Source organism: Myotis nattereri (genome assembly GCF_964212035.1).
Source record: "Myotis nattereri genome assembly, chromosome: X".
NCBI lineage: Eukaryota > Metazoa > Chordata > Mammalia > Chiroptera > Vespertilionidae > Myotis > Myotis nattereri.
Genome location: NC_138078.1, coordinates 91,508,210 through 91,525,351, shown reverse-complemented (window position 1 = coordinate 91,525,351; position 17,142 = coordinate 91,508,210). Strand labels below are relative to the sequence as shown.

General features: G+C 41.2%; 2 protein-coding genes across 2 annotated transcripts in view; both read left to right on the top strand.

Moving 5' to 3' along the window:
- The window catches only part of TRMT2B (tRNA methyltransferase 2 homolog B), a gene marked incomplete at its 3' end in the record, with an annotated part of 140,493 nt that extends 124,515 nt beyond the window's left edge, over positions 1 to 15,978 (top strand). The window contains exons 12-20 of the transcript XR_013995443.1: positions 5,444 to 5,513; positions 5,889 to 5,959; positions 10,753 to 11,002; positions 11,882 to 11,981; positions 12,491 to 12,681; positions 13,560 to 13,650; positions 13,745 to 13,997; positions 15,593 to 15,679; positions 15,898 to 15,978. The remainder of the gene's footprint in view (positions 1 to 5,443; positions 5,514 to 5,888; positions 5,960 to 10,752; positions 11,003 to 11,881; positions 11,982 to 12,490; positions 12,682 to 13,559; positions 13,651 to 13,744; positions 13,998 to 15,592; positions 15,680 to 15,897) is intronic.
- Positions 5,663 to 13,695, top strand: LOC308511756 (ADP-ribosylation factor-like protein 13A; the record flags this gene model as incomplete). The annotated part of the gene is made up of 6 exons (XM_081081660.1): positions 5,663 to 5,679; positions 5,889 to 5,959; positions 10,753 to 11,002; positions 11,882 to 11,981; positions 12,491 to 12,681; positions 13,560 to 13,695. 6 exons carry the CDS (start codon positions 5,663 to 5,665, stop codon positions 13,693 to 13,695), a joined length of 765 nt encoding a protein of 254 aa, XP_080937786.1.
- Positions 15,979 to 17,142: the final 1,164 nt, after the last annotated feature.

Here is a 17,142-nt window from a genome sequence, read left to right as displayed (position 1 = left end):
TAGAGACCATTATAAACTTCTGAATAATAATAGATACAGAGGCAGAGCTGCCTCGAACAGACTGTCAAACTGCAGCGGGAAGGCCGGGGATGGTTGGGGGGCAGGAGGTAGGGGGGTAAGAGATCAACCAAAGGACTTGTATGCATGCATATAAGCATAACCAATGGACATAAGACACTGGGGGATAGGGGAGGCTAGGGGACTGTCAAGGGCAGGGTAACAAAAAGGACACATATGTAATACCCTTTGTAATACTTTAAGCAATAAAAAAAAAGAAAACTGTGGTACATCTACACAATGGAATACTACACTGTGGTAAAAAAAGAAGGAATTCTTGCCATTTGCAACAGCATAGATGTACCTGGAGAGCATTATGCTAAGTGAAATAAGCCAGTCAGAGAAAGATAAATACCACATGATCTCACTCATTTATGGAATATAATAAACAACATAAACTGATGAACAAAAAAAAGATCCAGAGACAGAGAAGCATCGATCAGACCATCAAATCTCAGAGGGAAGGTAGGGGAGGGTGGGGGTAAGGGGAAGAGATCAACCAAAAGACTTATATGCAAGCATATATGCCTAACCAATGGACACAGCAGGGGGGAAGCATGAGTGGGGGGGTATAGGGGGTAATGTGGGGATAAGGACACATATGTAATAACTTAATAAAAAAAAAAAAGAAAGAAAGAAAGAAATGGCTGATTCTAAGACTACGGAATACAGATGAGCCTGAAGCCTCTCACAGTGCCAGCAAGAGAGGAAGTTCTCCAAAAAAATTCACAACACTGGATATATGTCAAAGGGATACAGAAGTCCATTGAAAGAACTCCCAATACAAAAGCTGGAACAAATTGAGCAAGTAAATAAAGTAGTATTGGATTATAACTCAGTCTGTAAAGTGAATACCTATTAACCCATACTGTATTAATAAATGATTTAATAAACAAATGGATGAGACTAGATAAACTTCCCATAGAAGAATCCCAAATAATTTATGGAGATATTCCACCATCAAGGAGATAGAGCATAACTCCCCATTTTAAGTATAAGCTGCACATAGTAACTTTCTTCTAAAGTATACAGCATGAAAAGGAGGATAAAGTAAATCTACTGTGGAAAGACCTGACAAATACCACCTCAGTCAGGTGATCAAGGTCAATATCATCAGCAATAAGTCATATTGATAGCATGTGCTCATGATATGATGTGATGAGAAGGGCCTTACCTCTGTGGTTTTCCTCCCCAAAACACATAAATCCAGTGTAATATTGAGAATAATACCAGACAAACACCAAGTGAGGACATTCTACAAAACACCTGACCAGTGCTCCTAAGTCATCAAAATCAAAGTCTGCACAACTGTCACAACCAAGAGTAAGCTAAGGACACTTGACAAGTAAACATACTGTGGTATCCTAAATGGGATCTTTGGAAAGAAAAAGGACATTAAGTAAAAACTAAGAAAATGTGAATAAAGCATGAACTTTAGTAAATAATCACATATCAACATCAATTCATTCATTGTAATGAATGTGCCATCCTAGTGTAAGGTATTAAGAATAGGGGGTGGGGCCTAGACACATACCCTGGTTGCAGGTTCAATCAATCCCTGCCCTGATAGCGGCACATGCAGTAGGCAACCAATCACTGAATCTCTCTCACCTCTCTCTCTCTCTCTCTCTCTCTCTCTCTCTCTCTCTCTCTCTCTCTCCTTCCTCCCTCTCTCCCACCTTCCCTCTCTCCCGCTCTCCCTTCCATTCTTTCTAAAAATTAATGGAAAATTATCGAGTAAGGATTAACAACAACAAAATAATAGGGAAAACTGGGTTCAGGGAATATGGGAACTCTCTGTAGTGTCTTTGTAATTTTTCTATATATCTAAAACCATTCTAAAATAAAGTTTATTTTTTAAAAGTTCACTAAATAACTTTTTACAGGGATAGGTGGTTACTAGTCTTATTGTGGTGATCACATCATAAATATATAAATGTCAAATCACAATGTTGAACACCTGAAACTAATATAATATTGTATGTCAACTTACTTTTTAAAAAGTTCACTGAAAAAAATAAGTGCGGTATAGTTTGGCTAGAAGAGACAGAAAGGCCAAGAGCAGGGCAGTTTCTCTGATACCCGAGGTCTTCTCACTCACATAGCCTGTAAGACCCTTAACCTAATATATATGAACACTGAAGCCAGACCACCGGGTTTCAATTCTGACTTACCACTTACTAGCCAGGTAACCTTGAACCTCATCCTATCTCTCTTTTTAAAATTTACTCTACTATACTGTTAATTGTTACTTTTGTACTCTTTCTACTCACTAAAAAAAATGTTTGCTGTGAACCTCATCTTGTAAAAGTAGGAATGATAGCCCCCACTTTTTGGTCATTTTGTAATAATGACCAAATTAAATGCGTTAATATGTATAAAGTGCCTAAATGAGTGCTGGCACATTGTAAATTCTGTGTCAATACTTTGTAAACTAAAAAAAAAAAAATATGATGACTAAAAATTCATTTAGTAATCAGCTGTACATCGTACAAGGTAGGGAGATGTGAGTTTGTTTGCTATGAACCAGGCAGTGGTTGCCATAGATATGTCAGAACATTGACAGCCATTGTTAGGTCACTGCTATATTCTCATAAGTGGGCAACTGAGCTGTGTTAATCTGGCACAAAGGCTAGAAATCTCAACATATCTTCTATTACTCTACACATCTTATGTCTTCCATCCATAAAAAACCAGTAATCTGATCAGTAAGTAACCACCTCAAGGTAAGCAAAATATTATCATTATTACATTCTACAGATAAGAAATCTAAAACTGTAGATTGAATTTAGGTGATTTCATCCCAGAGTACCCAGGAGAGACACTGGAAATGAAAGGATCAATAATCCCTAGTCTAAACATTTTCTTCCTTGGTTATCCCATTAATCCTCCCTTAGGATAAGGGTTTTTTTTTAATCTTTTTTTGAGAGTATTACAAATGTCCCGGTTTTCCCCCCCTATTGTCCTCCTCCACCCTGCTCCTGCCCCATCCCAGGCCTTCACCACCCTACTATCTGTGTCCATAGGTAAGATCTTTGGTTAATCTCTTCCCATTCTCCCTCCCCCTTTCCCTCTGAGATTCATCAGTCTGTTCCATGCTTCCAAACTTCTGATTCTGTTTTATTCACCAGTTTACTTGGTTATTAGATTTCTTGTTCATTTATTTTGATTTTTTAGATTCAATTGTGGATAGATATGTATTTATTGCCATTTTATCATTCATATTTTTTGTTTCTTCTTCCTCTCCTCCTCCTCATTCTCCTTCTTTCTTCTTCTTCTTCTTCTCCTCCTCCTCCTCCTCCTCCTTCTCCTCCTCCTCCTCCTCCTCCTCCTCCTCCTTCTTCTTCAATAATACCCTTCAACATGTCATGTAATACTGGTTTGGTGGTGATGAACTCCTTGACCTTTTTCTTATCTGTGAAGCTCTTTATCTGACCCTCAATTCTAAATGAGAGCTTTGCTGGGTACAGTAATCTTGGTTGTAGGTCCTTACTATTAATCACTTTGAATATTTCTTGCCACTCTCTTCTGGCCAGCAAAGTTTCTGTTGAGAAATCTGACAGTCATATGGGTGCTCCCTTATAGGTAACTAACTTCTTTTCTCTTGCTGTTTTAAGATTCTTTCTTTGTCTTTAACCCTTGGCGTTTTAATTATGATGTGTCTTGGTGTGGGCCTCTTTGGGTACTTCTTGTTTGGGACTCTCTGCGCTTCCTGAACTTGTAAGTCTATTTCTTTCACCAAGTAGGGGAAGTTTTCTATCATTATTTCTTCAAATAGGTTTTCAATATCTTGCTTTCTCTTGTCCCCTCTGGCACGCCCATAATTGGAATGATGGTATGTTTGAAGTTGTCCCAGAGGCTCCTTACACTATCTTCATATTTTTTGATTCTTTTTGCTCTTCTGATTGGGTGTTTTTTGCTTCCTCATATGACAAATTGTTGGTTTGATTCTTGGAATCTTCTACTCGACTGTTAAATCCCTATAACTTGTTTTTTGTGTGTTTTGTTTTGTTTTGTTGATGTGTGTGTGTGTGTGTGTGTGTGTGTGTGTGTGTGTGTGTGTGAATAAGGTGCAAAACTGCCATTCTCTGGAGCATTTTCTCAATCCCTTGAGATTGTGTTTCCTGAAAATTGTCAATGGTTTGGTTCAAATAAACTCACAAAAATTCCCTGTAGATTTTCATGTTTCTTATGTTGACAGTTCTAATCTCAATTTGCCATTACCAGATAGGCACACTGGGGCACTGTATCAGCCTCTCAAGTGGAGAATATGACTGTGGAAAGTGCCTAGGACAGGGCCTACTATGTATCAAGGACAAATGGCATCTATAATCCCAGTGGATATGGCCACCTAAATGTACAGGTAGAGAATGCCACTGTGTAAATGAATATGCACAAGTAGGTGGAGCCAATGCTCAGGCAGCTGGCTTCCTCCCTGCTCTGCTAGTGGGAATGTGAAATGTTACAGCCACTTGGGAAAACAGTCTGGCACTTGCTCAAAAGTTTAAATGTAGAGTTATATGACCCAGTGACGACACTTCTAAGTATATGTACCCATGAAAACTGAAAACATATGTCCACAAAGTTGTACAAAAATGTCTATAGCAGCATTATTGACAAGAGCCAAATGACCATAAACTAATGAATAAACAAAAAGTGGTATATCCATACAATGGGATATTATTCAGCCATAAAAAGGAACAAAATACTAATATATGCTACAACATGGATGGACCTTGAGGTGGTTGTCTAAATTATCCTTTTTACTTAGGTATTCACTTCCGAATATTGTTGCACTTTGAAAACTACTGGAGAGATTATGCAACTCCCTGGGAATCTTTGAGAGTGGGGCACCTGGACTGATGTTTGCAATCTATTAGACTAGATGATCTCTAAGGTCCCTTACAGCTCTAGGAATTTTATGAAATCTATGACAATGGCTCACCAACATCTTTTAAGCAGAGGCAATAAGAGAACCAAGAATAGTAGATAGTTGTCACTTAGAACAGGTTTCCCAATAAATAGGTCCTTGAAATCTCAGCTGGTTCTTCTCCGAAGCTTAACCTCACCCCACCTAAGGTTGAATGAAGATATTCCCAACAGGGATGATCTACGGCTGAAGGGAAGGCCACAGCTGATGCCATCGTGCCTGTGTAGGTTGCTTTAACAAGAAACCATCCCATTTTGCAGGAATATGCCAGTAGAATTGAGGATTACCCATCCCTCGCTCTATGACATTTATAGATAAGGGTGGCTAAAATGAAGTAATGGACTTGTGTCAGTACAAGGCTTTCTGTTTATCAGCACCTATGTCGTCATAAACTGACAAGTTCAATGTTAATGGCGGGGCTGATTTCTTATTTACTTGTTTCCCTTAATATTACAGAACGAAGCTGAATCATGTTCAAGATAATGACATCCTGCGGGCCTCAAGAAAATAGGAATGAAACACGAAGGTAATATTGTAATTATTTCCCCAGACCTACTCCACCATTTCCTCCAATGTATCTGCCCACAGTCCCACATGGGACAAATCATGATATATATTGTTAGGGGAAGTGATTAGTCTGTCTGCATGCAAGATTGAGGACAAGGTTTGAAGAGAATGGCTAATTCTGCAAGGCAGGTGACTCGGGAAGAAACACATCCTTGGAGACCTTGGGAAGGGATTCCTATATAACCTTCTACCACCTTGGCTGTGCCTTTTATGATACATATATTGGGACTACTGTAGGAAGATCCCCAAACACCAAAGAAGAATAGACTTCTTTGTTTAGCTTAAGAACTAACTGTTTTTAAGGCTTTGGCTCATTTTTCTTTTCCATTAATAGGAATGTGACCATCATCATCATCGGTCTGGAGAATGCAGGCAAAAGTCTACTTACGGAGGCCTTCCGCAGACGTAAGGAACTAAGAGCATTAGACATTGGTTTAGGTCTCTCAAGGGCCCCAGTGACCAATGAAATAATTATTCCTTCCTAGCTTTACTTCACAGCCCTCAGGTTGCCTCTTTTGAAGATAAGCACTCTCCAACACACATACACAATCCTTTCCTGGGGCATTATCAGCTTGTTTATGTAATGTCTGTCACCGTCTCCCTTTACAAGATATCCTAATTCAACATCCTCACATAGTGTCAGTATGAATGGATTCAAACTATGTAAAACACTGCAGTCAATTATGAAGGATAGCATGTTTGAAAAAGTGTCTCATTTCAGAGCTCAATTAAAGTGGATTTTGGTCTTAAGAAGTTTAATGACATTAAATACTTTGTGACAGTTAATATAGAGGGTTGGAACTTGTGAAATGTTGTCAATTCAGAGATATGCAAGTTTAATACCAGACCTCCAGTTTAATACCTTGACATTTCAAGAAGCAGTTACACAGAATTGAAGGGAGCTACTATTCTAGTTGTGAAGACACAACTAAATGCTAGTCAAAGAGCCCAGCACACAGGCTGGCATAAGATTCTCTCTATTGATGTTTATTAAATAAAAGTAGGGGTATGATGATGTGGCTTAATTTTATATCATTTAGAAGCCTTCAGCAAAGTACAGGAAAGGGCTAACCTGACTCCTCTGCCACTGGTGTACTGGAATCCTGCAGCAATTTTCTTGAACTACAGCAACAGGCTGCTGGCTGATCTTTCCATCTCTAGTTGTCTCCCCAGCATTCAGTCAACACAGTTGCCTGAAGGACTGAATACAAAAATCTGATCATGGCACTTTCTTCGGCTCAAAAGCATTTAATACCTCCCCATTGTATTCAAAATAAAATTTAAGTTCCTAGAGGCACACAGGGTCCTCTATGATTTGCTTTCTGACTTCTCTCCCAGCTTCATTTCTCATGCTCTCTGCATGTGACCTGATAGAGCCAAAACAAATGACTTGCCATTCCTCTGCCATCATACTGATCTATTTCACATACCTATGCCTTCTATAATGCTGTCCTACTACCTAGCATTTCATCCTCTCCATTATCTACCTGAGTGGGGCCCTGGAATCTCTATTTTAAGAACTCTCCAGGTGTTTTTGATGGGCAGCCAGCTTTGGGAAGCACTCTTCCATAATTAGCCATATGCTATTTTGTCTTTGAGAATAGTATCTGCTTTCCATTCTGACTTCTAGAGGATAGAGCCTGGAGTTGTGAATTCATTCACAGGGAAGTTTCTAATGGCCAAGAAGCAAAGCTCCACTGCTGTCACATTCTAAGGAATGTCTCAGTCCATACAGGACTACTACAGTCAATCTATTAGGCTGCTCTGTACACAATATGCAACAGCTCACCTTTCCTGTTCCTGCAAATGTTTATGATTGCAGATAACAGCCTAGGAAGGAAATACCAATCTATAAGTAGTAACTTGTGTTACTATAAGTAGTAACTTTGAAGCTATAAACTATCTGTGATCTGAAGCCATTATTCTTAATGACAGCATATACTATAACTGTTTTGTCTGGAAAGGTCACATGGGGTGAAAAACCCAAGGATGAGCATAAGTAGGTGCCCTAAATGAGGGAATTTAGGGCAGTGCCTCTCAGATCTGGCTATACATTTCAATAACCTGGGAAGCTTTTAAAAATGAACATGATGCTTGAGCCCCACCCCAGATCTATGGCATCAAACCTTCAGAGGAGGAGACCTAGTGTCATAGTTTTTAAAAGCTCCATAGGTGATCCTTAGCATAGTGAGCACTAAAAGCCAAAAATGAGAATAATGTGGGATGCTTTTACACTTACTTAGTGGGACCTGTAGGCTCAGACACTTTGGACTAGGGGGCGGGGCATGGAATCAAAATCTAACAAGGAGCACCAGATGATGCTGAGACACAACAGGCATGGATGTCTTTGCTCTTTAGGGTAGTGGGTCTCAAACTTTAAAGTGCGGAAGTATCACCTACAGATTTTGTTAAATATAGCAGTTTGTTAAACATGCAAATACTTGGGTCCCAGCATAGAGATTCTGCTTCAATTGGTGTAGGGTAGGCCTTTATCATCGCCAAGTAACTCAGAAGCCAACAGTACCCGGACTGTTGTGTTTTATGGGATATAGGAATGAATTAGACTCATTACCTGTCCTCAGGGAGTTTATGAATTAACAGAGGAGATAAGAGAAATGTAAAGTGTCAGGGAACAACAACTTCTCACAGCTTCTAGGGTTGCCAACAATAGATTGCATTATTGAAGGAATTGGTAAGGTTTCAAGTAAAAAGAAAAAATAACTAAGGAAAATGTTTTGATTAGACAGGGAAAAATAACTTAAAGCTTGCCTTCATGCTGGAAACAAAACTATCTTTATTCGCTTATTATTTTAAGTAGTGTAATGCGAGACATAGCAAATATCACATCAAAGTTGTGACTGAAAATTTTATGTTATCTGAAAGCTATAATTAAAAAGAGCATTGACTAACATGAAAACAGAAGTTATAAGATCACATTAAAATCTAATAATGATAATATATGCATATATATATATATATGTAAATGTCTATATAATCATACATTACCAACGATCTGAAAGCATCTTACTAACTTCTCAGCTAAATGATTCATTCTGGCAATCCTAATGAAAATGTCACAAGTAGATCTGAGATTAGAAATAGAAAGCTGCTGATTCTGGTCTTAGAACTCCCGAGTCTGAGTATAGAGAATCTATAAAATCATTTTGCTGCTTATGTGGGCAGAAATCTAGGTCAGAACTTTCAGTTCAACAGACTGGAATTTGTAGAAAGATTGTCCTTTTGAACTGCACTTCTATGGGGGCAGAATAGGTATGGAATGCCCTATGGCAGTGGTCGGCAAACTCATTAGTCAACAGAGCCAAATATCAACAGTACAACGGTTGAAATTTCTTTTGAGAGCCAAATTTTTTAAACCTAAACTATATAGGTAGGTACATTGTTATTAACTTAATTAGGGTACTCCTAAGCTGGCCTTTGCTAAAATAATAATAAAGCCACCAACACAAAATAATTACAATTCTTAAATGGATGACAAAAATACCTGCAGGATTTGCAGCTGGTTGGACAAATACAGGTAACTTTATGCTTCGAGTAGGTACTTTTGTCACCCGCGCGGGATCTGCGGACGCGACTAGCACTAACCACTGCACAATGAGACTGCTGACTGACTGGCTCACTCAACTCCTGCATGAATCGCGCGCCTCCCTTGCGCTGCCTATCCCTCGGCACGCCTGCGCCATGTCTCCCATCGCCCGACCAACACCCCCCCACTTCTTCTAACGCCACGCCTTCAAAATAGACTCTCCCAGGCCGGAAACCGACCTCTGCTCATGGGCCACCAAGTTTCAATTGCACTGTACGTGCGCGCCCACACGTGGTATTTTGTGGGAGAGCCACACTCAAGGGGCCAAAGAGCCACATGTGGCTCGTGAGCCGCAGTTTGCCGACCACTGCCCTATGGGACTGTATGATCTGGCCATGGCCTTGACAGGGCAAATGTATCTAAATTTGGCATGGTTTCTTAGAAGACATATGAAAAGTACTTCATACTTACCCACAATAACAGGCACCATAAACATGTATTGAACACCTACTGAGTGTAAACTAATGCAAAGCCCCTCCCTCATTATTTTAGTTGGGAAGCCATGGCATGCACAGAGGGAGGTGAATGACCAGCTTAACAGACCATGTGCTCAATGAGGGAGAGAAAGTGGAGTTGGGGTGGTCAGATAAGCTTCCCTAAAGAAGCCTTCCTGAGCCTTGAAAAAAGGGTAGGAGGGAAGAGCCTCCTGCTCATTCATTTATTCATTCATTCATCACATTCATTCAACAAATATTTATTGAGCACCTCTGCCCTTGGCATTGTGAATGTAGCAGTGAATAAAATTGAAAGGGTCCCTGTCCTATTGCAGTGTATAATCCAGATTAGCAAACCGTTGAATTTATAACACTGTCATATGTACTATTATAGTGATAAGCCCCGAAGAAAGGCACCTTACCCAGATTTGGGGGTGGGGGTGTGAGTTAGGAAAAAATTTCTAGAGGAAACAAGATCCAAATAGATGTTTAAAAATAGGTATTAACCAAGGAAAGAGCAATGTAAGAAATGTTCTAAGCTGCGAAAATAGCATCTTGTGAAGGCCCAGGGCACAAAAGAGCATGACATTCCTGTGTAGTGGGGGGAGAGTGAGCCAAGGAGCAGAGGGAAGAAAAGACTGGGTGTGTGCCAGGGACACTGTGGACACAAGACAGGGTAGAGATAGCGCTGGCAGGTTAGGAGGCAGAGGAGTCTGTATTCTCTCCTGGGAGCAGTGGCCACTCACTGAAGATTGCTGAGCCAGGAGAGGGTTGCCTGGGCAAAGTGCTGGTTTAGGAAAATGAATCCATGAGTGAACAGGATGGCAAGATGCCTCAGTAGCGTTCCTCAGGGCAGGCTCTAGTCAACATATTTTTTAACATATATTTTATTGATTTTTTACAGAGAGGAAGGGAGAGGGATAGAGAGTTAGAAACATCGATCAGCTGCCTCCTGCACACCCCCCACTGGGGACGTGCTGGCAACCAAGGCGCATGCCCTTGACCGGAATCGAACCTGGGACCCTTCAGTCCTCAGGTCGACGCTCTAGCCACTGAGCCAAACCAGCTATGGCTCTAGTCAACATTTGTTTAACAAATTCTTTCATCTAACTATATCCCTCTGCTTTGTGGTTGCTTCTCCTCTCTTCCCTTATGCACAGTACTTCCTACCAAGATAGACCGTTGTATGAACTCGAAACTGACTACAGTTCTGCTAGATGAATATGAAATTGCTATCTATGACCTGAATGGAGATATGAAGGGGCGAGAAGTCTGGCCCAACTACTATGCACAAGCACACGGGATTGTTTTTGTCCTGGATTCCAGCGACTTAGGACGCATGCAAGAAGTGAAGACCACTTTATCAAATCTTCTGTCTGATGCAAGAGTGGCAGGAAAACCCATCCTACTGTAAGCCTCTGCCTTTGTGCTCAATTTTCCCTTCCCATTTTGTGCCTTCAGATGACAAGTAGACAAAGGAAGAGCTGGGTGGTCCCTTTGTCACATCCAGCTAGATCTCCTCTTCCCTTCAGCTCAGTGTGTGTGTGGAGGGGGTAACCCAGTCCTCTGGGGTCTGTTTTGAAGAGCTACTTTCTACCACACGCTGCCATGGGTGAAAATGTTACCTAATTGTGCAAATGTAATTTTGAAAGCAAGCATCAAAGGGAAATGGAGAGTAATATCTGGATTTCCTACCTCCATCCCTTGACTCTTCCTGAAGATTGTCTTCCTGAATTTCTTTCTCTTTTTCTGCTTCAGTCTCTACCCCTGAAACCACCCCTATTTTGTATAATTGATGCCAATGTCCTGCTCCCTTCACAGACTGCCCAAGAGTCATGTAACTAGCACTGATTCCAGGGTGATACTTCGGACGGCCCAATCAATCATCACCCCCACTCCCTTTTTGCATTTTTTGTTCCTCATTAGCACCCCCAACTCAAGTATGAACAGAGTTTGGCAGAGGCTGTTTAAAAACTCCAAATCTGTTCATATCCCAGTTAGCAATTCTAATTAAAGTTTTATGGCATAGTGTAGAGATGAAGTGAGAAATTCGATCTGGGGATGATCTTGGATTCAAGTTATATGTGTGATTCTTTCCGTCATTGAGAATTGGCTAGGAAAATGTCTGGTTCATCTCATTGTGCATGTCTTTAAAGCTAGTTCTTGAATATGTAGCAACTGTACCATAACAGGTTCTCCCCCTATTTCCCTTCTTTCTTGCCCTTTGCCTCTATTTATGTTTTACTCTTCCTCTCTTCTTCCTACCCTCTCTCCTGTGCTCTGCTCTAGATTGGCCAACAAGCAAGACAAAAAGAATGCCCTCTTACCTTGTGATATTATTAAATATCTGGAAAGGATAATGAATGACAACAAGTTCGTTTGCCTTCTGGTAAGTGTCAACCCCTCCCCTCTTTTGCCCTCTCAAGCCCAGCTGATGCATACCTTGCACCACTCCATAATCAGCCCCATATGCTAGACCTCAGGCAAAGCCTCTTCCTGCCAGGTGATGCCTATAGTGGTGATTTCTGACTCGATGATGACAATATCCCACTCTTAACTACTCTCACCTATGTTTTCTTATTCGACTTCAAAATTGCTCTGTAAAGCTGGAAGCTTCAATATCCTCATTTTATGGATGAGGCTCAAAAACTCTGAGTTCCTTGCCCAAAGTCACATATCTAAGACATTACAGCACAACCACTTTATTGAATGACCTTAGCTTTTGTAGCTTTTATTTACATTCTCAGCTGTGGATACTGAGGTCTCCTAGGAAGTCTTAAAGCCTCTCTAGGCACTGCAGAGCTTATGTGTACCTCTGCTCCTTAGCTGAGAGTGGGAGGGACTGTGATCCCTAGTGGTCTCAGGTTCCTGAGCTGGAGTCTTCTCTTTTGGTCACAGGAACCCTGTTCAGCTATCCAAAACCTCCAAAGAAGTAATCATGAGCCCCTACTTGAAGGGCTGCGCTGGCTGGTAACTGCCATTCAGAATAAACAGGAAGAGCTGTGTTCTCACCAACAATCACTCACTTCAAGTATCGCCAACTCCAAGGAGGACACCACAGGCAACAAGGATGAGTGTGCATCATCCAGGTACTGAGCTGCCTCTATTAGGTTGATAAGGCCCAGCTGGCATGGCTCAGTGGTTGAGAGTCTACTCATGAACGGGGAGGTCACAGTTCGATTCCCGGTCAGGGCACGTGCCCGGGTTGAGGGCTCGATCTCCAGTGTGGGGCATGCAGAAGGCAGCCAATCCATGATTTTCTCTTATCTTTGATGTTTCTCTCTCTCTCTCTCTCTCTCTCTCTCTCTCTCTCTCTCTCTCTCTCTCGCTCTCCCTTCCTCTCTAAAATCAATAATAAAATACAATTTTTAAAAAGAACAGATGCAGGAATCAATATTCAACATAAGCAGGGAGTTCTGGGAGGTGCTTGGATTCTGTACGGTTCTGAGCAAGTCTTTCAAGATCAGTTGGCTCAAATGGGGCTAGGTCAGTGACCATACACTTTCCAGCATTGTTAGGTATATACCCGCCCCCGGCACAACTTGAGTGATCACATTAGTAGGATGAGTTGCAGAAAGGTAAAGCCAAACTATCAACATTAGAGCTTCTCCAAAACATGATTTTTATTCCCCAATTTGCCATGTGGAGAAGAAAAGGAACACAAGCCCCTTAAGGAACTTCTAGGCAATATTTTCTATATGAATGTCCTGGAGCCACCCCGCATTCTCTACTTGCAGTTCTCTGACCCAATAATAAGGAAATGTGGGGAGAAGAGGAATATGGAAAAGAAAAATAAGAAAACAGGAGGTGATCAAGGTTTTGAGGAATAAAAGGCTAAAATGTCTTGCTCTATTGTCCGCTTCATTGTTCAAATACATATGCAGGAATGGGGTAACAGGTGCATTTAATTAAGGAGCTTGAAGTGTGTCTATTTTCACTATTGCTTTGTCCTTTCTATGTTCCCCAGGTTTCCTACCAATGTAGAAATGACGGAAGAAAAAGAAGAGCTCCTAGGAAAACATTCAATGGAAACTAGGCCTCTAAAGCCAATCCTAAAGGTAAATGACTCTTTAAATGTTATTGCCACAGGGACCAATCTCTAAACTGTTGGGCACCAACTGACTTTTCCCCCTTCATCTTCTTGCTGTACAGAAAGAAGGCTTAAGATTAACACCTAAAAAGAACGTATCAGTGACATTTGCCTTAGATGAACCCATGGAGGAAGGTGAATGTTCTAAGGTAACTGGAGCTCAAAACACTACCGAGCTTCACTACAACTATAGAGCTGACTTTCACTTCCCAGAAACTTACACCAATGATGAAGATGATTACGATGATTGCGATGATGACGACGACTGTGATGATGACGACGACTGTGATGATGACGACGACGATGTTTTTGAAGGTAATGCTAGATCAGTGGTTAGTCAGAGAAGAAAAGATACAGGTGTCCCAAAAAACGTATATTCACTTTGAATAATGATTAATTCCAATGGGTTAAATCTGAAAAGAAAGAAACATCAATTGAGCTATCAGCTGTTAAGTGTGTATACATTGTGGGGGGACACTCTATATAGAGACCTTCTTCTCACAATTTATAAAACATTCCTATTTTGAGTCTGAAACTCTTTTCTCATACTATGGTTGGTGGTCAGGAGAAGTGGATGAAGGACAGGGAGAGTCCTTGGGTACCACCACTTAGTACTCCAATATGATGGCTCAGCACTGGCTAACACAAGATCTTTGTCTGAATGGGTATAGGTTATCTTAAAAGTTACAATTTCCAGTGGCGGAGGTACAAATTGGCACAATCTTTATGGAGAGTACTTTGGTTGTCTTCTCCCTTTTGTTCTCACTCTTTCAATATATATATTGATAACTTTAAAAATGTGGAAACACTGTGAACCAATCATCTCATTTATTGATCTATATCCAAAGATAATTACACAAGTACCCCAACAAAGGATGCTTGAGATTGTCCAATTAGAGTATTAGGTACAATAGCTAAACGTTATAAACAGGCTAAATGTCTAACAATGCAAAACAACTAAATAAAGTAGGGTACATCTACCCAATGGAATACTGTACAGACATTAAAAGGGCTATTGTTGACATATTTACTGCCATGGAAAGTTTTCCACAACCTGATGTTTTGTTAGAGAAAAAGGCGAGTCAGAGGATAGCATGTGAAGCATGATGTTTACACATGCATAGACTATCTGGAGAAAAAATCACTGAAACAATAGCAGTGGTTTTCTCTAGGTGTGATATACTAGGAGAGAAGTAAAAGGCCTAGGCGCCTTTCTTTGTTTTTTTGTTTTATTGGAAATTTTCTTTTTATAACAAGCTATATGATTTTTCCCAATATAATAAAGGTATTAAAGAAAAATAGCTGTGAGGACTTGAAGGCCTATTGTTCTTGAGAGCTTGTTTGGAGGTTCTAGCAGGGGAGCGCAGCTACTCGTATACCCTTGACCGAAGACCGGTCCTCTCCTCGGGGGGGAAGGTCGTCCTCTTCGACCGAGCGCGCAGCTTCGGGAGGGATGCACATGGATCGGTGAGGGAGGAGGGGGACACCCGCCTAGCCAGCCAGATCAGCCGAATCAACCCTGGCGATCAATGGGGTGACAGATGTCGCAGCCAGATCGCCCTCACATCCAAGGCCTATTGTTCTTAATTGCCCCTCATTCTCAGTGTTTGCTGGGACCTCAGTCACCGTGATGGTCAAGTATCAATATTATAATCTCATCTCTGCTCTCCAAGGGATCTGGCCCTCAGGCTACCCCAGAGTCTTGGATTGTTATATCTATACGGAGGGGCCTGAACTTGGCCAGGGACACTGAAGAGGAGAGAGGCACTGATCTGAGATGAGGGGTGAAGATGAGAGCTGAGTAGAAGGAATCTGGTGGTAGAATAGAGGAAGTGTTTTTCTAGATATCTGAAATTACCCCTAAATCTCTGTACAAAATTGAAATCCATTTTTCTTTTCTATAACCTCAGAACCCAGACCAAAAAAGAGAATGCCTACCTGGTATGTAGAGGAGATGATGCTGGAAGATGCTTATGAAGACATCTTTGAAACCTGTGGTTAGTATTCCTTAAAGGAAGGGGATAAGGGAGAAAGCTAGAGTGAGAGAAAGTCTGAGTCCAGGCCAGAGGGTGGGTGCCTGGTGAGGTGGAGTCTACACTCCCTTAGAAAGTGGCCAATACCATCCTAGCCTGGAGTGGTCTGGGAAGGCAGGAAACCTGGAGCTTAGCTTTGCTTGCAGTGACTGGCTGTTTTCTGTCTCTTTGACTTTTAACAGAGTACTAAAGAGGAAAACCGAGGGACACAAAAAGAAAAAGCCAATATCCCACCCTCAATAAATACACTCATCTCCAGAACCATTAGGACGACTTCAGTTTTTTTTATTTCTATTTAACTAATACCTCTACAGTCCCATATAACTCCACCTACTCTAACATCGAATTCCTGAGAAATCCCATCCTTCCAGTACATCTATCCATCAAATGAATCTTACACCCATAGAGAGGCTCAAGAACAGCATCCGTTTGAGAATGACAACAACCTTGACAAAGAATAGAGACCTTACATCTTTGCACCCAGATGCTGCCGAGGAAGTCTATGAACAACGTGTCCTGGCTGACCGACTGAAATTGAGTCTTAGAGGTACAGGGCCAGTTTAGAATTACATTTTCCTCCTACAGTTTTAGTTTATAATGGGACTGGTAGAAATAGAATTTTTCTGCTGAGAATATAGTCTGCTGAATCATTTTTCATCATGCCTCCAAAAACAACTCAGTTTTAAATTCCCAGCCACTGTCAGTGAGGTCTGGCAATAACTCTTTTGCTGTCCCTTCAGGAACAGCGACAGCTGCCTCTCCTAACATTTTGGTTAGGTATGCCAAAACTGTACAAACTTGAACACACTCAACCCTCTATGCCAACAAGAGTAGTGGTAGTGGAGGTAATCAGTGAAGATATCAGCTTAGGACGTAACTGCCCACCATAACTGCTTTTAGTTAAGGTTTAATTTCAGACCATCCTTTGTGGTTACATTAGGTCTCCAAGTCTGCAAAACTGTGAGTTTATTTGAGCCAAACTGTCAACATATGCCGGGAAGCAGAACCTCAACGAATTGAGATGATGCTCCGGAGAATGGCAGGGTTACATCCGTATTTATACATGAAATTCATTGGTGACAGATTTAAGGAGGTGGGATTAAGCGAAGCGGGGAAACCTCTGTGATAGGATAAAAAGTAAAATGATGGACACATACTTAGGTGGGTGCAGGAACAATTAAGAAGAAATCTGTGGTATCTGTCCTGGGCCCAGCACACCTGGCTGTGCCCCAGGGGCTCCATAAAAAGGGAAGTCACAAGTTACCCAGACATCCCAAGGACATGTTATCATAGATGCAAAAAGACAGATAGGCTCAGTTACCGTAAAGGTTGACCTTATCAGTGAAGGGATCAGCTTAGGACAGAACTGCCCACCATAACTGCTTTCAGTTAAGGTTTAGTTTCAGGCCATCCTTTGTGGTTACTTT